General features: G+C 61.3%; 2 protein-coding genes across 2 annotated transcripts; both read left to right on the forward strand.

Annotated features, from left to right (window-relative positions):
* The first annotated feature begins 475 nt into the window (after positions 1-475).
* Positions 476-1,874, forward strand: LOC127319756 (uncharacterized). Its single transcript, XM_051349734.2, has 3 exons — positions 476-1,354; positions 1,433-1,717; positions 1,809-1,874. The coding sequence occupies exons 1-3, from the start codon at positions 476-478 to the stop codon at positions 1,872-1,874; spliced, it is 1,230 nt and encodes a 409-aa protein (XP_051205694.2).
* A 127-nt stretch (positions 1,875-2,001) lies between these two features.
* LOC127319755 (uncharacterized) lies at positions 2,002-4,282 on the forward strand. Its single transcript, XM_071820541.1, has 4 exons — positions 2,002-2,423; positions 2,550-2,696; positions 2,729-3,095; positions 3,675-4,282. Exons 1-4 carry the CDS (start codon positions 2,085-2,087, stop codon positions 4,280-4,282), a joined length of 1,461 nt encoding a protein of 486 aa, XP_071676642.1. The 5' UTR covers positions 2,002-2,084.
* Positions 4,283-21,259: the final 16,977 nt, after the last annotated feature.

Here is a 21,259-nt window from a genome sequence, read left to right on the forward strand (position 1 = left end):
TGGAGAGGCGCGGTGATGGATCAAGATGAGTCGCCGCCGGGCTTCCAAAGATAAAGTCGCGGGTGCGGTGGCAGTCTTAGTCGCCAGAATTTGATCAGTCAGTCGGCGTGTGACAGTCGGCTCTGGCCAGTCGCCGTTTGCGGCCGACGCGTAGTCATCATAGAGACACGTGGAGAGGCCAACGGCTAGATTTCACGTTGACCGAGGCGCACACCGTTTGCATGTTGTTGACCGTTGGGCTCGACGTGACCGCTAACGGCTAGTTTAACGGCTATTCAGCCGGTGACGGCGCAGATCTCGACCGTTGATTGCGGGGCGGCGATTCCGGGACGATTCAACGAACAGATTTCATCCTCAATCTGAGCGAGTGCGGGCGGTATAAAGGGTCGCCCCTAGGATTAGGGTTCAACACTCCTCCGCATTCATCCCCCATCTTCTCTTCATCTCATCTTCATTCCAAACTCCACACACATCCATGGCGGCGAAGGGTTGGGGCAAGTCGAAGGTCACGCGGGAGTCTCTCCTCCCGTACGTCGCCTCCGGGGTCATCCCGGAGTTTAACCAAGAGCGATGGCGGGTTCCGCCGGCGAACGAGACGGAGCCCCTCCCACGGTCCGGGGAGTTCGTGATCTTCATGAGCTTCCTCGATCGCGGGTTCGCTCTCCCCACCTCCGATTTCCTCCGGCAGTTGCTGGCCTTCTACAGCATCAAGGTTTCCGACCTCGGGCCGCACAGCGTCCAGCAGATTTCTCTGTTCGTGGCGCTGTGCGAATGCTACTTGGGCTGTCCGCCCTACTTCCCGCTGTGGGTGTCCATCTTCCATGGGCGGGCGACTCGGGCCAGCAAGAACAGCGAAGCACTCATCCCAAACGGGGGGATCACCTTCCAGGTGAAGTCCGGGGAAAGCTTCATCGACATGGCGCTCCCCAAGAAGGCGCAGTCGCTGTGGCGTCGTTTCTGGTTCTACGCCAAGGAGTACACTCCCCCGGGCGAGGTATGCATTCCCCAATACAGTCCCGAGCCGAGCGTCCCGCGGCGCCTCAATGTCCGGTCGCTGCCGCGCGAGCAGGAGAAGGTGGTGAAGGATATGCGCCAAGCGATCCAGGCGCTAAAAGATGACGGCCTGACGGCGGTCGACATGTACAACTGTTGGCTTGGCCGGCGGCTGATCCCCCTGCGGTGCCGAGCTCACCCCATGTGGGAGTACCGGGGACAGAATGACCGCACCCGGTCGACGGCGACCGAGTGGGACGAGGGCGAGTACCGGAAGGCGCTTGCCAAGATCACTACTGCCACCTTCACTTCCTTCGAAGACGGCTTGCAGCCCTACACCGAAGACACCCCAGCGCCTCAGGTAATGCTTCGCATGGCGACTTCGCACGGCCTGGCCGCGCTTCTTCCTTTCTGACTTGTCCCTTTGATTCGATTACAGCGTTGGCAGAAGATCGCGGACCACCTCCCTCCTCTCGCCGGGAAGGAACCACCGGAGATGACCGAGGGCGAGGAGGAAGAGGTCGACGAGGAGGAGGAGCGCACCGAGTCGGAGTCGGAGGCGCGGGACTTCATCAGACTCCCGCGCGGGTCGAAGAGGGGTGCCGAGTCCTCGTCCCAGGGCGCGGCTGAAGAGGAGGCGACCTCTCGCCCGGAGGACAAGGCGGAGCCCTCCAAGGAAGGGGCTGAGCCGCTATCGAAGCGACTGCGCCCACTCTCTGGAAGGGTCCATGAGGCTTCAGCGTCCTTTGAAGGACGCGATCGATGCGGGAGCTCGGGCTGGTCCGGCGTAAGAGCGATTCCCACGGTGAAGTAAGTACTTCTTGTCGGATTTGTCCTTCTTGCGACTGGACTGGGTGTCGACTCACCTCACCTCCTTGTAGGTCCAAGAAGAAGACCTTGGCGAAGCCGCCCGCGGCCGGGGTGGCGGCCACGAGGGCGGCCGAGGCAAAGAAGAAAGCCGCGGAGAGGAAGGCGGCGCCGTCCGACCGGGCGCGGGGTCGGCTCCGGAAGAGCCTGCCGCCGGGAGCCAAGCGGAGAAGGAGAGCACTAGCCGCGTCGAGCCCACCGCCAACGTCTTTCCTCTACCCAGCATGGCTCGCGGGGGCATGGCGAGTGCAGCGACGGGTCCAGACGTTACTCCGCCCGTGGTGGAGGAGGAGTCGACTGACGTTGGATCGACCGAGGGGCAGAAGGCACCCGAGGTTGAAGAGGACATCGTCGAGGAGGGCGGTCTGTCAGAGCCACTGAAAGAGTGCCGGTCCAAGGCCGCCAGGGACCGAGCCCCGCCCAGTGACGCCGACACGCGGACGGGCGAAGTTCCATCGACTGAGGCGGTGATGCGAGCGGACGGGGCGACCGAGTCGCGTCATCCGCCGCCGTCTTCATTGACCTTCACCGAGCTCCACACGGCGCTTGGCGAGGCGCATGTGGTAAGTGTCGCTGAACACGTGGCCTAGTCACCCCGCCCCCGAGGGTCGACTTGGTCTGAAAGGGCGAGTCGAGTCTCTTCTGATTTTCGTTTGTTGACCTTGGCATTTTTTGTTTGGTTTTCGCAGGCGGAGATTAAGCGGCTGACCGCGCTTGTGGAGGAGGCGGCGCAGAAGAACCGGAAGCTGATTGCCCTGGGCAGTAAGTCAGGCCCGCTCGCCGTCCTCATTCAGTGTCACTGGCCCTGGCGTTCGTTCTCACCGTTTCCTTTTCTTGTAGCAGAGGCGCAGTAAAGGCTCTTGCCGAGGCTCGGGAAGGGTTCGTCAAGGAGTCCTTCTACCGTGAAGCCGAGTTCCGGGCGCAGCAGGCCGAAGAGGCCCGGAAAAGGGCAAAAGCGGAGGTGGCGGAATTGACGAAGGTCCTGGAGCAGAAGGGCCGGGAGCTGGAGGACGTCATCGCCGAATACAAGGTGAAGCTGGAGGCCGCGACTGACGCGCGGGACTCTGCTCGTGGGGCTGCCGCGTCTCTGCGGGAGGAGGTGGCGGCCTTAAAGCAGCAGCACGCCAAAGAACTTGCTGCGGAGAAGGAGGCGTCCGAGGGCATCGTCCTGGCGGTGCAGGCCGAGAAGACCAACTTCGAGGCGTTCGTCAGAGAGATGTCGCGGCAGATTCTTGGTAAGTTCTTGTCGTCGCACTTCTTGTTTATTTGCCGGGGGTTCGAGCATCTGAACACGGCGAGTCGGCCTCGGGGGTCAGTCCCCGAGCGTGGCGAGTCGGCCTCGGGGGCCAGTCCCCGAGCGTGGCGAGTCGGCTCCGGGGGCCAGTCCCCGAGCGTGGCGAGTCGGCTCCGGGGGCCAGTCCCCGAGCGTGGCGAGTCGGCTCCGGGGGCCAGTCCCCGAGCGTGGCGAGTCGGCTCGGGGCCAGTCCCCGAGCGTGGCGAGTCGGCTCCGGGGGCCAGTCCCCGAGCGTGGCGAAGTCGGCTCCGGGGGCCAGTCCCCGAGCGTGGCGAAGTCGGCTCCGGGGGCCAGTCCCCGAGCGTGGCGAAGTCGGCTCGGGGGCCAGTCCCCGAGCGTGGCGAGTCGGCTCCGGGGGCCAGTCCCCGAGCGTGGCGAGTCGGCTCCGGGGGCCAGTCCCCGAGCGTGGCGAGTCGGCTCCGGGGGCCAGTCCCCGAGCGTGGCGAGTCGGCTCCGGGGGCCAGTTGGCGTTGAAGGGGAAGTTCTCATTTTTCCCTTTTCCTTGTGTTGTTGACTGCAGGTACGTGCGACTTCGTGGAGACGGCGACTCCGCGGGAATGCCTGTCGACCGCGACCGCGCGTATCATCGCCTGCGCGGGGGAGATACTCGCCGCGCTCCAGTACCTAAGCCCGCGGGAGGTGATTCCGCGGGACACGCCATCCGTCTTCAAGGCGGTGTCCAACATTCCGGCTGTTGTTGACTGGCTTCGCCGCTCTTCCTGCCGCGTTGGCATTACCATGGCTCTGAGTATGGTGCTGGCGCATTACTCTGAAGGGTTCGACGTGGAGGAGGTCACCGCTGGCTTCCCCTCGGAGACTGGCGAGTTCGATGTTGCCGAAGTGCTGCGGCTGATGGATGCGGTGCGCCCCTTCGCCGACCGAGTACTGGCGACCGCGGACTTGGAGACTCATATCCCCAGCCAAGCGGCACCTGGTGACGCGGAGAAAGAGCCGGGCCCGGTGGACTACCCCGCGGAGCGCCTCTTCCATGCCGCTGCCGCCGGCTCGTTGTCGACATATCCGGTCGTGGTGTACACGCCGAAATTTCGTCACGGCGATGATGGCGTCGAGCCTGTCGTAGAGGGGGCTCCGGGGTCGTCCCTCGTAGTTTCCCGAGTACCTGTGTAGGAAGTGGTTGGATTTCCCGCGAGCGGGAGTTAGTTGTAAATAAAATGATGACTTTTGCTTAAATATGATTCGGTGGTTGCTTTTGCATTATTTTGAGGCGGCGATGCATTGGAGTTGGTTCCGACTATCCATGGCCTTCAGGCCAGTCGCCTTGCGACCCCAATGAAGGCTATCGACTTGACTGTTTTCCTTTTCGAGCTGGGCGTCCCGCCGCAAAGACGTAGTCATTATAGTACGAATAGCAGCCTCATGGGTGGAGTAGTGGTGATTTGTATTTTGCGCTGTTCGGATGTAGCGCGCCACTCGTCGTGGCTCGGTGAGCCAGTCGCTAGGCGACTCCAAAGGGGATCATTGCGGGCGTATTTTCCTTGGCGAGCCGCGGGTCCGTTTTGCGGAGTCCCTAGTCGAAGTACTTAGCCGCACACCCGCCAACCTAAGGTAGAGGAGGGCATTGGTGTGCTTTATAGCGTAGCACAAGGCGGTCGCCGAGGCCCGTGGGGCTGGCCGAGCGTGCGGCCCTGCTGTGGGTTCCAGTCGCCGTTTTCACCCGACGGCGTTAGAGATGGTGGGTGACCGGGCCTGGTGTTGCGCCTCGGTTACGCCGCCATCCCGTGTTAGCCCGGCTACTTGGCCGATCGTGGACTTCTCTCTTCCAGCAGCGGCGACCGGAGGTCTCTCAGCACCTAGTCGCTTGTTGCGGCGACTAAGCCGGTGTGTACCGGGTTGAGAGATGGCGATATATTTTTTCCTTAGGTATAGAACCGCCGGAGAAGGTTGATGTTCCAGGGGCGCTCCACCTCTTTAGTGAGCGGCTCGCCTTTGTCGTCCTTGCGGACGTCGATGAGATAGTAGGAGTCGTTGCCGAGTACGCGGCTGACGGCGAATGGTCCTTCCTGCAGGGCGGGGACAGCTTGTGCATCCCTTTCTTGTCCCGGATTAGCCGGAGTACCAGGTCGCCGACTTGGAAGGAGCGACTCCGAACGCGGCGATCGTGGTAACGACGGAGGTCCCGCCGGTAAATGGCGGTTCGGAGAGTGCGAGGTCTCTGGCCTCATCGAGGAGATCGATGTCGGCTTGGCGAGCTCGGTCGTTGTCTGCTTCGGCGTAGTTGGCGACCCGAGGCGAGTCGTAGGCGATGTCCGTGGGCATGACGGCCGGCGCCATATACCAGGAAGAAAGGCGTGAAGCCGGTTGACCTGTTAGGCGTTGTGCGGATGCCCCATAGTACCGAAGAGAGCTCCTCTGCCCAGCAACCGGCTGCGCGCTCTAGGCACGACCAGGCGTGGTTTGAGTCCGTGCGGGATGCTCTGGTTTGCCCTTTCGCTTGGCCGTTCGACTCGGGGTGGGCGACCGAGGCGAGATCGAGTCGGATGCCCTTTTCTTCGCAAAGTCAGCCATCTCCCCTTTGGCGAAGTTGGTGCCGTTGTCGGTTATGATACTGTGAGGGTAGCCGTACCGATAGATGAGCTCGCGTAGGAACTTTGTAGCCGTCTTCCCGTCGCACTTCTTTATGGGCTTTGCTTCTACCCACTTGGTGAACTTGTCCACCGCTACCAGGAGGTGAGTATATCCGCCGGGGGCCGTTTTGAATTTTCCCACCATGTCCATGCCCCATACGGCGAAGGGCCAGGTGAGGGGGATGGTCTTCAATGCCGATCCTGGCATGTGCGACTGGCTTGCATACTTTTGGCACCCGGCGCATGAACGGACAAGGGCGATTGCGTCTTCGTGGGCTGTTGGCCAGTAGAAGCCGTGACGAAAGGCCTTGGCGACGATTGAACGCGCGCCTGCGTGGTGGCCGCAGTCCCCTGCGTGGATGTCGCGCAGAATGTTACGCCCTTCCGCCGTGGTGACGCATCGTTGGAACACTCCCGAGACACTGCGCTTGTATAGCTCATTGTTGATGATGGTGAAGGACTTGCATCTGCGCACGATGGCGCGTGCTTTGGTTTCATCCATCGGCAGTGCCTGGCTCTCGAGGTAGCTTATGTATGGCTCGGTCCAATCGGTGTCGTCGACGGCGAGTGCGACTAAGGTGGAGTCGGGAGCAGGTGGCTCGGCAATGTCCAGCTCGCGCGGTGCGCGCACCGAGGGGTGGTCGAGGATGTCCAGACGACGCCCGGAGGAGGTTGAAGTCGCTTGGACCCGATTCTGGCTAGCGCGTCGGCTTCTTCGTTCTTGCGCTCGTCAACCCACTCGACGACGTGACCGGCGAAGCCAGCGCCGGCTTGGTCGACGGCGCGTTTGTATGCGATCATGTTGGCGTACGTGGCGTCGCAGGTGCCGGAAGTTTGGCTGGCGACTAGGTCGGAATCGCCGAGGCAGCGCAGCCGTGTTGCGCCCATCTCTTTTGCGACTCGCATGCCGTGCAGGAGCGCCTCGTACTCGGCCATGTTGTTGGTGCATGGCTCGAATCTGAGTTGCAGGACGTACTTCACTGTGTCGCCCTTTGGTGATGTGAGGACGACTCCCGCGCCTGCTCCTTCGAGGTTTTTAGAACCGTCGAAGTGCAACGTCCAATGTTTGAGGTCCGCGGGGGAGCTTGGCTGCTGGGCCTCTTCCCAGTCGGCGAGGAAGTCGGCGAGTGCTTGAGATTTGATGGCGTGGCGTGACTCGTAGGTGATGTTGTGGACGCCGAGCTCGACTGCCCACTTGGCGATCCGGCCAGTTGCGTCGCGGTTGCGGATGATGTCGGCGAGTGGTGTTGAGGCGACTACCTTGATGGGGTGCTCGTGGAAGTAAGGGGGCCGCCGCCGCTGGGCCCCCGAGGACGGCGTACACCAGCTTCTCGGTAGTGTGGATACCGTTGCTTGGATTCGATTAAGGCTTCGCCGATGTAGTAGACCGGGCGTTGTACCAGTTGCTCCCTTCCTTCCTCCTTCCGTTCGACGACCATGACTGCGCTTATAGCGCGGTTCGACGCGGCGACGTATAGGAGCATGGTTTCTTTTGGCAGCGGGGCCGCGAGGATAGGGGCATTCGAGAGAGCATGCTGGAGTTCCTCTAGGGCCCGCTGCGCCTCGTCTGTCCACCGGAATGATTCCGACTTCTTGAGCAAGCGGTATAGTGGCATGGCCTTGTCTCCGAGCCGGGTATGAAGCGACCGAGGGCGGCGACTCGACCGGCGAGTTTCTGCGCGTCGACTAGGCATGCTGGCTGCTTGGTGCGCATGACCGCCGATGTCTTCTCCGGGTTAGGTTCGATGCCTCGCTTGGAGACGACGTAGCCTAGCCTGGGCTGTCCCCGATGGAACCCCGAAGGTGCACTTCAAAGGGTTGAGCTTGATCTTGTACCGCCGTAAGTTGGCGAATGTTTCGGCGAGGTCGCCGACGAGGTCGGTCTGCCGAGTCGATTTGACCACCTCGTCGTCGATGTTGACATGCACATTGCGGCCGATGGGGCTTTCCAAGCAGCTGTTCATGCACCGCTGGTACGTTGCTCCGGCGTTCTTGAGGCCGAAGGTCATGGACGTGTAGCAGTAGGCGCCTAGGGGTGTGATGAATGCAGTCTTCTCTTGGTCTTCCTTGGCCATCTTTATTTGATTGTACCCGGAGTATGCATCCAGGAAACATAGCGACTGACCCGGCGACCGCGTCGATAATCTGGTCGATTCGCGGTAGGACGAATGGGTCCTTGGGGCACGCGCTGTTGAGGCTTGTGTAATCGATACACATTCGCCACGTCTTGTTCTTCTTTAGCACTAGGACTGGGTTTGCCAGCCATTTCGGGTGCTTGATTTCTATGATGAAGCCGGCAGCGAGTAGCCGGTTTACTTCTTCGGCGATTGCGCGTCGCCGTTCTTCTCCCACAGGGCGCATTGCCTGCCTAACGGGTCGCGCGGTGGGATCGACATGTAATTTGTGCTCAGCAAGTTCTCTCGGGACACCCGGCATGTCGATGGTTTCCATGCAAAGATATCTCGATTCTCACGGAGGAACTTGATGAGCGCGCTTTCCTATTGGGCGGACAGGCCCGTCCCAATGGTAACTTGCCTACTTGGATCAAGTTTTCTACAAGATCTACTTGGCGAGTGCCTGCTGCGGCCTTGAAGGTTGCTGCGGACGAGTCGAGCTCGGTTGGCTTCTCCAGGATGGCGGGGTCGTTGCGGTCGACTGGGTACTTGGCGAGCTCGGCGGAGTTGTCTTGTTCGTCGGCGATGACGGCGTCGGCGAGCTTGGCGCTGTCGTCCTCGCATTCCAATGCCATCTCCGGGTCGCCGTGGACGGTGATGACGCCTCGAGGCCCTGGCATCTTCATCATGTTGTACGCGTAGTGTGGGGTCGCCATGAAGCGGGCGAACGCTTGTCGGCCGAGTACGCAATGGTAAGAGCTTCGGAAGTTCACCACCTCGAACGTTATCCGCTCGGTGCGGTAGTTCACGGGCGTGCCGAAGGTGACTGGCAGCGTCACCTTGCCGATCGGGAAGGCCTTCCGCCCGGGGACGATGCCGTGGAACGTGACCTTGGTGTTCTCAAGGCGTGAGTCCGGCAGACCAAGCCGCTGGAAGGTGTCGTAGTACATGATGTTGATGGAGCTTCCCCCGTCCATCAGGGTTTTTGGTAGCCAGTAGTCGGCGACCTTGGGCCTGACGACTAGCGCCACTCGCCCGGGGTACTCGATGCGGGGGGAGTGATCTTCGCGGCTCCAGGTGATGCTTTGCTCGGACCAGTTGAGCCACCGGGGTACGTCGGAAAGTATGACTGCGTGTACCGCCACTGCCCTTGCGAGGACCTTCCTGTCCCGTCGGTCGCCGACCCCGGTGAAGGTGTGGAGCGAGCCGGCGCTGCGACCGAAGCCCTCTCCCTTGTGCTGGTCTTGGTCTTTGGCGCGCTCTTTGTGCTGGTTGCCGCCGTCGTTTTCCTTGGCGCGGCGAGCTCTTTCTATCTGCTTCAGGGAGTAGCAATTTCCCGTCGTGTGGTTGGCGGGCTTGCCCTCCTTGCTGTGATAGATGCATGGTGCATCTAGGAGGCTGCGGGCGTCGAAGCGCTTGGGCTGAGGCCGATCCTCCCGAGGTGCACGAGTGTCGCGCCGAAACGATTTTGGCTCGCGCTGCTCGTAATCGGTGGTAGCGACTAGCTCGTTGTGTCCTCCCTCTCCGCGGCGCTTGCCGTTGTTAGACCGGCCGGCGAACCGGTAGTCGCCACGCCGAGGCTCCGTGTGCGCAGGGCGGCGATTGCGTCGTTGACCGTACTCGTCGTCCGAGTCGACTGTAGGGTCTTCATCGGCGTAGCGGGTGGCGATGTCGAAGAGCTCGGAGATTGAGATATTGTCCCTGCTGACGCGACGGAGCTTGGCGCTTAGCGGTTCATACCGGCAGCAGCGTCGGAAGCAGTAGATTGCCGTGTCCGTGCTGATGCCGCTGGAGGTCGTCCACATGTCCTGCCAGCGCTGCACCCACCGGCGGGTCGACTCGCGCGGGCCTTGGACGCAGCGATCTAGGTCTTCTATGGTTGTGGCACGGGTGTATGCGCTGGCGAAGTGCTGGATGAACGCGGCGCGGGCTTCTTCCCAGGAGTCGATGCTGTTGACGGTGAGGGTATTGAACCAATGGCGATTGACGCCGTCCATCATGAGGGGCAGGTACCGCGCTGCGAGTAACTCGGAGTGGCCCTGGATCCCCATTGCCATGGCGTACGAGTCGATCCAGACAGTGGGGTCAATGCTTGTATCGTACTTTTCGATGTCGCGGGGTCCTTTGAACCCTACAGGATACGGCTCGCCTCTAATCATCGGCCCGAAGCAAGCGGGGCCGATTCGGGTGAACGCGCTCTGGCGCGGAGCTTCATCGGCGTGGCGGTCGTTCAATCGATTGCGCGCCCGCCATTCTTGGTCGTTGACGATGTGGGTTCGGGCGTCAACTGGCTGCCCGTTAGCGGCGACCATCATCCGCGCGCGCGCGCGGCTCGACTCGGTTGTTAGACGAGTGGGCCGCGCGCGGTGCTGGCGGCGGGCCGTTGTTGGCGTTGACGATTGCGCGGTTTGCCGCGTCTGACGACGCCGCGCGACTGGCGGATGTGCGCGAATAGAGTCGCCCCTGCGAGTCGGCTGCGGCGTGCTGCTGCTCCAATGCCTTGGCTACCAAAGCCTTGGCGTGCTGGACGAGGATCGCGCCGTCTCCCGTTTCGGGGATTCTTGCGAGGACGGCCTGCGCAGCTGCCACGTTATCGGCTGGAGACGAGTGCAGTGGTAGGCCGTTGGCGTCGACCTCTGCCCGAGGAACTTGGGGGGGTGGTGGTGGGGGTGGGGGGGGTGCTCCGCGCGCTGCTCTATCTGCAGCAGCCCGACTTCCTTCCGGGATGTCAGGGTTTTGGACTCGGGCGACCCGGATTTCTCCGTCTGGGTCGTCGGGCTAAGGCGTGCGCTGGGAAAGTCGGTCGCGCGGGCGCGCGCCATGCGCCGGCGGTGCCGCTGCTGACGAGAGAGGGACACGGCCCTTACTTCAGCTCGCACGAGGCGGAATTTCTGCCTTTCGGCGAGCTCCTTTTCCTCTCGCTCCTCGAGGGCCGCCCGGTGCGCCTCGATCTCGGTTGCGGTGGCGGTTGCGGGGAGGGGAGTGGTGAAGGCGTCGACCGGGAGCTCTTCTTCACCCCCTGCCATGAAGACTGCGGTCGGGTAGCGGTAACGCGGGGCCTCGGCTGCAGTCCGAGTCGTAGTCGCTGTCGAAGAGGGAGAGGATGGAGTCATCCTCGAAGCCACCTTCGAAGTCGCTCGGGTGGGAGACCAGGGAGATAGAGTCCTTGGTTGATGCTGTCGCGATGGAGCGGGCAGTCGGGGACGCAGCGGGGGATCCCGCAACCGACGTTGCAGCGATGATGTCGGTGAAGTCGGCGTCGATCGCAGCGATGACGGAGTCGATGGCCGGGATGGTGCTCGGCGGAATCGGCGGCCGGAGCGGTGTCGGCGGTGTCGGCGATCGCCAAGGCAACAAAGGAGTTGGCGGTCGGTGCCACGACCGCCGACTCGGCATCGTCTTCCAGGGCCGCCTCGGCCTCCGCGTATACCTCGCCGGTGACCGGCGAGTAGCAGTGAGGAGCTGCCCGGCGCGAAGGGGTCGTGCGAGCGATCGGGGCGAGGCTCGAGGGGTCGCTGACGCCGGCGAGCCCAACGAAGAGGTTGATGGAGCCGATCGGCACCATCCAGGCGTGCTTGAGAGGCGACGAGGCGGGCCGGTAGGTGCTTGGCTGGATGTGGAAGAAATTGCCGGTGGCGATCATCCTGCCGGAAGCAACCGGCCGCCGTATTGGCGAGTAGGGCCTCGCCGTAGCTCGAAGGCTTGATGTCCCATGCCCCACGGTGGGCGCCACTGTCGTGGATGTAACCACGGCAGATGCTACGGGGGGTAGCACTTCATTGATGCGAGGGGAAGGGAACATTGCCATCTACGGGTCGAGGTGCAAGAGACGCAAGGGTTTTACCCAGGTTCAGCCCCTCCGGAGAGTAAAAGGCCTACGTCCTGCTAGATCTTTATTGCTCAGTGGAGAATTACAATGGGGGGGGCTCAGTCGGCGGCTACGCCGAGAGCTTACAGGGGGAGATTGGATCTCAAGTAAGGTGTCCTCTAGGGTTTAAGCTCGGGGGTTTATATAAGCACCCCCGATCTAGGGTTACATGGAGATAACTCCGAATCATATCAGTTGCTACTAATCCGGGATCCGCTATCCCCCTCGCAAGTAATCTTCTTGTCCAGCCGTGTGGACCTCCTCCTTGGGATCACGGCCTGGCCGCCTTAGGGCCTGGGCCGCTAGGGCGATCGGCGATCCACCCGAGCCTCTATCTTCATGGCGACTGGGACTGGCGACCCACCCCCTATGGGCATATCCCCATCAAAGCTCAACCCAGCCAAGTGCACATTCGGCGTGCCGTCTGGCCAGCTCCTTGGCTACCTCGTCTCTCAGCGAGGGATCGAAGCCAACCCGGACAAGATCAGTGCCCTGGAGAAGATGGAACTGCCGCAGTGCCTCAAGGACGTCCAGAAGTTTGCTGGCTGCCTGGCTTCCTTGAGCCGCTTCGTCAGCCGGCTGGGGGAGAAGGCACTGCCCCTGTATCAATTGATGAGGAAGGCGGACAAATTCGTCTGGTCACCGCAGGCGGATGAAGCTTTCCGTGACTTGAAGCGCGTGCTCTCAACCGCGCCAATCCTTGCAACGCCGGGTTCAATGGAGCCGATGCTGTTGTACATCGCAGCCACCAACCGAGTGGTTAGCGTTGTCCTGGTGGTGGAGCGCAAAGAAGCTGACAACAGGGAGCAGCTGGTTCAGCGCCCAGTCTATTACCTTAGCGAAGTGCTCTCCCAGTCGAAACAAAATTACCCCCACTACCAGAAGGTCACCTACGGCGTCTACATGGCGGCCAAGAAGCTCAAGCACTACTTCCAAGAGCACCCCATCAGGGTGGTTGCCACAGCGCCCTTGGCGGAAATCATCGGCAGCAAGGATGCCAACGGCCAGGTTGCCAAGTGGGCCCTGGAGCTAGCCGCCCACACCATCCTCTACGAGCCACGCACAGCCATCAAGTCGCAGATCCTAGCCGACTTCTTCGTCGACTGGGCTGAGATGCAGTACCTGCCGCCTGTGCCGGATTCCACACACTGGAAGATGCACTTCGACGGCTCGAAGATGCGCAATGGTTTGGGAGCCGGCATCGTCATCACCTCTCCTAAGGGAGACCGGCTGGACTACGTCCTGCAGATCCACTTCGCCGCATCCAACAATGTGGCGGAATATGAAGCGCTCATTCATGGGCTGAAGCTGGCCAAGGAGATTGGCGTGCATCGCATACTCTGCTTCGGCGACTCCGACTTGGTCATACAGCAAGCATCTGGCGACTGGGACGCGAAGGACGCCAACATGGCCTCATACCGCTTCCACGTCCAGCAGTTATCCGGCTTCTTCGACGGCTGCGAATTCCACCACGTGCCACGAGCAAACAACGAGGCGGCTGATGCCTTGTCCAAGATTGGCTCAACCCGGCAAGCTATTCCGCCGGGTGTCGCCTTGGCGGTTCTCAAGAAGCCATCCATCATACCGTCACCGGACTCGGATTCAATATTCGTGCCGGCTGACTCGGGGGCTGCTCAGCCGAACCCGGGGGCTTCATCGCCCAAGTCGGGGGCTAACAAGCCAAACCTGCCGGCTACCATGCCGAACCCGGGGACTTCTCAGTCCAACCCGGGGGCTTCATCGCCAAACTCGGGGGCTAGCAAGCCGAACCCGCCGGCTAGCAAGCCGAACCCGGCGACCATGCAGTCGAACCCGGAAGCTCCCACGCAGGAGGCCCTGTTGGTTAGCGTATTCGAGATAAGATGCGTACCTTCATGGGCACAAGAATTCCTCTCCTACCTCACCGACGGTGTGCTGCCTGATGATAGAGTCCAGGCCAGGCAGATTGAGAGAAGGGCCAAGGCCTATACCATCATCAACCACCAGCTGTACAAACGCAGCGTAAGTGGGGTGTTCCAGCGGTGCGTCGAGCCGGCTGAAGGGATTGAACTCCTACGAGAAATCCATCAAGGAGAGTGCGGACATCACACCTCATCCAGAGCCATAGTGGCCAAAGCCTTCCGGCACGGTTTTTACTGGCCGACTGCGCTCAGAGACGCAGAGGATTTGGTGAAGAAGTGCAACGGCTGTCAGCGCTTCGCAAAGCAGAGACACCAGCCGGCTTCCGCCTTGAAAACCATCCCCATCACATGGCCATTTGCCGTATGGGGCTTGGATATGGTAGGCCCATTCAGAACAGCGCGAGGCGGCATGACACATCTCTTGGTGATGATTGACAAATTCACCAAGTGGATCGAAGCCAAGCCAATCAAGAAACTGGACGGGTCCACAGCCGTCACATTCCTCAAGGAAATCATTGTGAGATTCGGCTACCCCCACACCATCATCACCGACAACGGCACCAACTTCTCCCAAGGCATCTTCTCTCGCTATTGCGGGGAAATGGGGATCCGGATGGCCCTATCTTCTGTGGCACACCCAGAGTCCAACGGACAAGTGGAGAAGGCTAACGGCTTAGTCCTAGCCGGCATCCGGCCCCGACTGGTGGAGCCGCTCGAGCGAGCAGCCGGCTGCTGGATCGAAGAACTGCCCAATGTGCTGTGGAGCCTGCGCACAACGACAAACCGCTCAGTCGGCTTCACACCATTTTTCCTCGTATACGGGGCCGAAGCCGTCCTGCCGACTGATATCGAGCATGATGCGCCAAGGATCAAGCTCTACACAGAAGCCGAAGCCAAAGAAGCTCGCGAAGATGGAGTTGACCTGGTCGAAGAGGCCTGGCTGCTGGCTGAGTCTAGATCTACTATCTACCAGCAAAGCCTCCGACGCTATCACAGCCGGAAGGTCCAGCCCTTGGCATTCCGAGAAGGAGACCTAGTGCTCCGACTGATCCAGCGGACAGCCGGACAGCATAAACTGTCATCCCCATGGGAGGGTCCCTTCATCGTGAGCAAGGCAGTGGGCAATGATTCCTACTATCTCATAGATGCCCAAGAGGCTAAGAAAAACAAGCCGGACAAGGCTGACGAGGAGACTAAACGTCCCTGGAATGTCAGGTTACTCCGCCCATTTTACACATGAGAGCAGGAATGTATGTATCCCTTGTATCCCTTTTGCAAGTTATGAAAAAGCTTGCGCCGAGAGCGCCGTTTCCGACAAGTTTTTCGCGTACTTTACCTTGTTTCGCCAATTGGCTTGAACCCTCTCACGCGGTCGGCTCAGTAACATGATCCGGTTTCCGACAGCCGGCTTCCGATCCAGCTACAGACCGCAACCCGGCTGTCCGGCTGGCGGGAGTAAGGCCTAGGGAGCCGGCACGCGAAAAACGACTAAGGGAAAGAGTAAAAGCGAATTGACTTGCAACTTTTCATAAAAGTGCCGGATTGCCGAATTCAGCTCGGTCGACTGAAATACTGTCGCCCTCACCCAGCGGCCCGCTCTTGATCCGGCGACGGATCGCAAGTCGGACGTACGACCGGCAAGGGCACAGCCAAAGAGTGGGGCGGATGGGAAAAAGCGAACGAGTCGAAAGAAAGCAACTCGGCACGCAAAATGATTAACAAACACATTAAAGTGTGACATAATTAAAGGGCGATAATATTGTCTTACATATGCACCCGGCATCCCGGGGATTTAACGAATTGTCTTGCAAAAGCAGCAATCGAAAGACAGGTAGAAGCTAAGCACCGGCTGGACCAGGACCAACCGGAGGAGCATCAGCAGAGCCGGCTGCCGGATCATCCTCGGGCACGTCGTCCGCCTCCTCGTCCTCAGCCTCCTCCTCCTCGTCGTCAGACGGCGGATTCGGGTCCGCGATGAAGATGGACTTCTCGACGAAGTCGGCAATGGCGCAGGCGCGGGCAAGCCAAGCAGTCTTGTTCTCCGCCGGGAGCTTGTCCTCCACGTCGGCGCGCCGGAACTCCAACTGGTCGAGGCTAACCTCGTTATACCAGGAGAGCACAAAAGATAGCGCCATATCGGCTCCGGCGCGCGTGGCCGACTCCTTCCAGTCCAAGAAGCGGTCGGGAGCCCTGTCCAGCCAAGCGATGAGATTGGAGAGATCTTCCGGCAGCGTCTCCGTCGGCCACAGCAGTCGGACCAGCTCCTCCGCCGCCTTCCGCAGCTCCCAGCCAAGCTTGGTGACCGGCTCCACGCGGGCGATGGACGCCAGATAGTCGTCCATGGTGAAGCAGTCGGAGCTCTGCTCCCCAGTGGCCTGCCGGCGATCCTCCCGCGCCCTGCCAACAGCCGCTAACGCCTCCTCCTGCGCCTCAGGGAAGGCCGCTGCATAGAAGAAAAGCATGTCAGAAGCCATCAAAGCCGAAATAAGCTGAAAAATGCAAATTTTCGAAGTCCTAAAGTAAGCCTGGCGGCAGCCGGAAAGATCCGACTGCCCCCAGCCTGAAGATGGAGATTCCGGTTCCAAAGTAAGCCTGGCGGCAGCCGGCAAGAACCGACTGCCCCCAGCCCGAAGATGGAGATTTCGAAAAAGTCGAGTTTCTGCCGCCGGCTGCCAACCTAAGCCGGCAGCCGACGGCCGAAAGCCGGCAAAAGGGAAGGCATAAGACAAAAGACTCACCCGCCAAGCCGCGGTCGAGCGCGCTAAGTTCCCCCAACCACCGCTTGGCGGTGGCCGACAGCTCGTTGGACTTGGTGGTCACCTCTTGCTGGAGCGAAAGCCGTTGCCGCTCCACCTCCTCCAACCGCTTGCTCAGACCCTCCAGCTTTTCCTCCTGTTCCTTCTTGAGGGCGGCAAGTTCCTTGAGATGGTTAGCCTCAAGAAGACGCAGCCGTTTCAGCTCCCCGTCAGCCACCTTCAGCTTGGCGGCAGCAGCCCGGTTCGCTTCCTCACTTGTGGCGCATTGAGCGCGGGCAACTCGGAGGTCCGACTCAAGCTGCGGGATCCGGGCGGCCTCAGCTGCAAGCCGGCAAAAATGGGCCGTCAGTAAAAAAGCAACTCACAGGAAAAGCAAGTCAAAAGAGAGAAGGCCTCACCCTTGACAGCCTCCAGCTCGCGAGCCAAGCCGGCTCGCTCGATCTTGGCCTTGTGGTAGCTAGTCACCACCTTGTTGTACAAGACGGTGCGTCGCTCCGTAACCGCCTGAAAGAAACAATCAGATATCCAGACGAAACCCGGACCGGCTCCAAGCAGCCGGACCATGCCTCGGAGGGCTACCAGGATAATAACAAAATTGCAAAAACAAGAAGACACCTACCTTGTCAGCATCCTCCAGTGTTGCTAGCTGGGCAAGGGCCTCGGCGGCCTTGTTCTTAAGGCTGGCCCGGTAGCCGGAGAAGACCATCTTCATGGGCGCCGCACCAGGCTGTCCCTCCCGGTTGAACACCTCGCAAGAATCCGCCTTGTGCCACGCAGCCTCCATGGTGCCAGCCCGAGCCAAGGCTGGAGTCGAGGCAGACGGCACATGCAGCAGCCGGGCCCCCTTGGCCACATGAAGGCCCTCGCCTGGGCCCGGCGGGCCCTTCGTCCTTACCAGCGCCCGGGAGTCGGCGTCCTTCGAGCGCGCTGGCTCCTCCCTCGCCGGCTCCTTCCCGGTCGGCTCCCTCCTCGTCGGCTCCGAAGCTGGAGGCGGCGCGGTCGAAGCAGTCGGCCCGGTGGGAGCCGTCGCATCCGGCGCTTGAGGCGCTCCTTCCGGGGAGCTCTCCAGCACCACGACGTTGGGCGCGGGCCCGCCGACTCCGGTCGAAGGCGGCGCAGCCCCACCAGCTCCAGCTCCAGCCGCAGATGGCATGCCCCTGCCAGCTCCGGCTGCCTGCTCCACAAACGGGGCGCGGCGCGGGAACATGTCGTCTAGGGTCGGCCGGCGCGCCGACTGACCCTGGTCTCCGCCGCCAGGCGCCGCAGAAGGCGCGGCAGAAGAAGACGCCCCCGCAGAAGGTGGCGTGGCCGCAGGCGGCACGTTAGCAGCCGGCGGCGTGCGCGCGCGTGCTGAAGGTTGCGGGGTTGGCTCCCTCCTTTGCCGCTGAAGCGGCGACGTGACGGGAGGAGCCTGCCGAGAGCCGCCTCCCTGGGTAAACTTAATCGCGGCCCTAGTTGAACAAGCAAGAAAAGATAAGTACAGAGAGGAAGGAAAGAAAAGGAATCAAACAACAAAGGAAAAAGAACTCACCCGGCTTTCTCCGGGACCTTCTTGGGCGCCAGCCGGCGCTGTTTCTTGGCCCTCGCCTCCGAAGCGGCCGTAGACCCGACGCCGGCCCGCTTCCTCCCCTTCGGCGCAGAAGTCGCCGTGCTCGTAGGCGGCACCGCGCGCAGAGGCACCGCCGGGATGGGCCCCGTGCCGGATTGGGCCGGCTCCGCCTGCTCCTGCTCCTGCTCCTGCTCCTGCTCCTGCTCATGCTCAGGCGAGGGCGGCGGGTTATGCTCCCCCTGGCCGCCCTGATCCTGCACCACCGGCAGATCGTCGTCGCCGGCTTGGTCGCCGGCTAGGTCAGCCGGGTCGATGTGATCCGGCGTCCAGACCTTCGTCGCCAAGTCGCCATCCTCGATGCCTTGGCGGGTGAAAAGCTGAAAACAACAAGATAAATATCAAGTCGGCCACGCAGCCGCAAGCCGGAAGACGGCAAAAACGTTAAACTTACCAGTTCAGGCGGCTGCTCCCGGCTGTAAGGCGGCAGCCCCCAATTCCAGTTGTCCGGCATGTTGGCCTTGGTGATGTTGTTCACCCGGTGAGCCACCTGGGACTTGGAGAGCTCCACCTTCGACGTCCGTGTCGGGTCGAGCCGGCCGGACATATGGCCGATCTTGTGGACGCGCCACTGGAGCGGTATGACCCGGCGCGAGATGTAGGTGCAGAGGAGGTCCTCGGCACTCAGCCGGCCCTCCGCGACGCACTCGCCCAGGAAGTCCCACAGGAGGTTCACCTCCGCGTCCGGGTCCGAGGACTTGGGGTTGTAGCCCCAGTTGATCCGGCCGACTGGCGGGGCCGGGTTGTATTCCGGCAGGTTGAGCCGGTCGAAGGCCGGGCTCTCGTTCCGCACATAAAAGAAAGACATCTACCAATTCTTTACAGAATCGACAGTCGGAATCCGCGGGAAGGTCGTACCCGTGCGAGGATAGATGGAGGCGGCGCCGCAGGTCCTCAGGCGGCCTTCGGTCGTCTGCGCCTTGATGTAGAAGAGCCGGCTCCAAAACTCCACGTCCGGCCACAAGCCGGCGTAGCCTTCCATGAAGGCCACGTAGCAGCTAAGGAGGATCATGGCGTTGGCCGGCAGGTGGTGCGGCTGCAGGCCGAAGTGGTCGAGGAACCGGCGGAAGAAGTTGGAAGCCGGCAGACCCAATCCGCGGTCAAGATGCGCGCCGAAGACCACGCGTTCGCCGGGCTCCGGCCGAGGCTCCTTCTCCGCGCCCGGCGCCCTGGTAATCACCCCCGCCGGGATGCGGCGGAGGCGCACGAGCCGGGCAATGTCGTCCTCCTGCATATAGGAACCCTTCCAGGAGCCGCTCGGCTGGGCCATCGAGGACGAAGAAGAAGAGGAGGTCCAGGAGAGGCGGAAGGGCGAAGAAGAGCCGCTCCTCGCCGGAGGAGATCGCGGTGGAGAAGGGCGCGCCGTCGATGCGCGTGGCCCCGTGGCGCCGGATTGGCGGGTTTGCGGCGGCAGCTCGGCGGAAGATCGTCGGGGCAACCGCTCGCTGAGGTTCGCTAGAAGAACGGAAGAGGAACGGCGTCGGAGCAGCGAAGAGCTCGAGTGAAGAGAAGGAGCGAGGCAGGAGCGCGAGGAGGAAGAAAGGGGCAAGTGCCGCCTCGATACCGCCCCCGCGGCATTTATAGCCGACCGCGGCGGGCGGTTGGCCTCCAAGTGGCCGACGTGGGCCACGTCTCCGGATTTACTGCGCCGTAACTCCTCCCACGACCGCTACTGTTACCAGAAACGGCCACACCACGTCGCCCACTACCGCACCGGATCCGGAGGAACATTGATGTGACCAGACGAACCGACCGCCAGGCCAGGCGTCAGACCAGTCAAGTCGGGCGAAGGGCCCGAGGCGGCGGAGACTCCGGCGCGCCGCAAGCCGGAGCCGGACGATAAGTTCCATCCGAACCAAAATTCGTCAGCAAGGTGGAGACGCCATCAGATCTTGCGAGAAAGCAAAAACTATACAAGTGTAAAAAGCGGCCGGCTGGGAGCAGCCGGCAGGAACGAGCCGGATGAGGGCGCAGCCGGCTGAAAGGAAATCCTCAGTCGGCCCCTCCAAGTGCCGTCAAATATATTCAAGAAGCCAGGAAAACCTGCCTAGGTCCTTCTAAACGCAGGACCTTGCCAGCTTCGGGGGCTAATGTCGGGGGGAAGACCCCGGATAGGGCAATGGACGTGGAGCAGCCGGCTGGCCACCGGCCGGCTCGCGGCAAAGGCCGGCTGAGGAGCAGCCGGCTGGCGCCGTGGCCGGCTGGTCCGGAAGCCGGTTGGCTCTAGGTCCTAGTCGGCCTGGCTGCGGCCACCAATGCTGTAGCTGGGCCGGCTTCTACAAGCCATATCCGACTGGGGTTTGTACCTCAGACCGACTCGAGGCTGGCGAGTCTTGCACTGGAAGGAACCGGGTTGGTGATCCGGGTTCCCAAAGTCCACGCTGACTCCATCTTCCGTAAAGCGCGGGGCACTGTGGAGCAATAGTGCCACGCGCCGGACAGGCTGTCAGGGCTTACGACGATCCGTACTGGCTACAGTGGCTGACGGAGACAGGGACACCTCCTCTCCATACCGCTGACCGTGGCAGTCGGATGGGACAGGCCACGATGCCTCAACCACTCCTGACGTCACCGCCTCGGGAAGGAGCGGAAGCCGGAGCCGGCCAAGCCGGCCAGTAAACTATAGGGTCTTATATGTAAAGTGTCGGTGCCTATATAAGCCGCACTACCTCCTCTCGTGCAGGGGATCGATCATTTATTACTTTCACCCACCTACAGAGCTGCCCTGGGAGAGAGACCATCGTCTCCCTTAGCCTCTCAGGAGCAGCCGGACACAGCTCTAGGAGCACCATTGTATCGTGTGATCATCATATACACTCATAGCAAGAGTAGAGGTTTTACCTCCATCGGAGGGCCTCGAACCTGGGTACGTCGCCGTGTCGCTCGTGCCCATACCCGCATCCGGATACCGCCGTGAGATCCCTCAGGAACCACTTCGATTAGCCACCCTATGGTATATGCCGTGACGATACCACGACAATATTGATGTCTTATCCCCTCATCACTAAGAAAATCATTGAGTGTGTAGTTCTTGAACTCGGAGCCGTTGTCACTTCTTATTGCCAATATAGTGAGGTTGTGTTGACGTTGCACCTCGGTGGCAAAGTCGATGAAGATTTGTTGAGTCTCATCTTTCCTCTTGAGGAAATAAACCCAAGTATATCTTGAATAGTCATCAACAATCACCAAGCAATGTTTCTTCGCACCGAGACTTGCATGAGTGGTAGGACCAAAGAGATCCACATGAAGGAGCTCCAAGATCCTCTTGGAAGAGA

The sequence above is a fragment of the Lolium perenne genome, chromosome 5, assembly GCF_019359855.2.
Source record: "Lolium perenne isolate Kyuss_39 chromosome 5, Kyuss_2.0, whole genome shotgun sequence".
Taxonomy (NCBI): domain Eukaryota; kingdom Viridiplantae; phylum Streptophyta; class Magnoliopsida; order Poales; family Poaceae; genus Lolium; species Lolium perenne.

Coding starts and splice junctions, on each gene's coding strand:
- LOC127319756 (XM_051349734.2), top strand. CDS start 476: ATGGCGGCGAAGGGTTGGGGCAAGTCGAAGGTCACGCGGGAGTCTCTC. Junction 1,355..1,432: donor AAGACACCCCAGCGCCTCAG/GTAATGCTTCGC, acceptor ATTCGATTACAG/CGTTGGCAGAAGATCGCGGA. Junction 1,718..1,808: donor TGCGCCCACTCTCTGGAAGG/GTCCATGAGGCT, acceptor CGGTGAAGTAAG/TACTTCTTGTCGGATTTGTC.
- LOC127319755 (XM_071820541.1), top strand. CDS start 2,085: ATGGCTCGCGGGGGCATGGCGAGTGCAGCGACGGGTCCAGACGTTACT. Junction 2,697..2,728: donor TCTCACCGTTTCCTTTTCTT/GTAGCAGAGGCG, acceptor GCTCTTGCCGAG/GCTCGGGAAGGGTTCGTCAA. Junction 3,096..3,674: donor GATGTCGCGGCAGATTCTTG/GTAAGTTCTTGT, acceptor TGTTGACTGCAG/GTACGTGCGACTTCGTGGAG.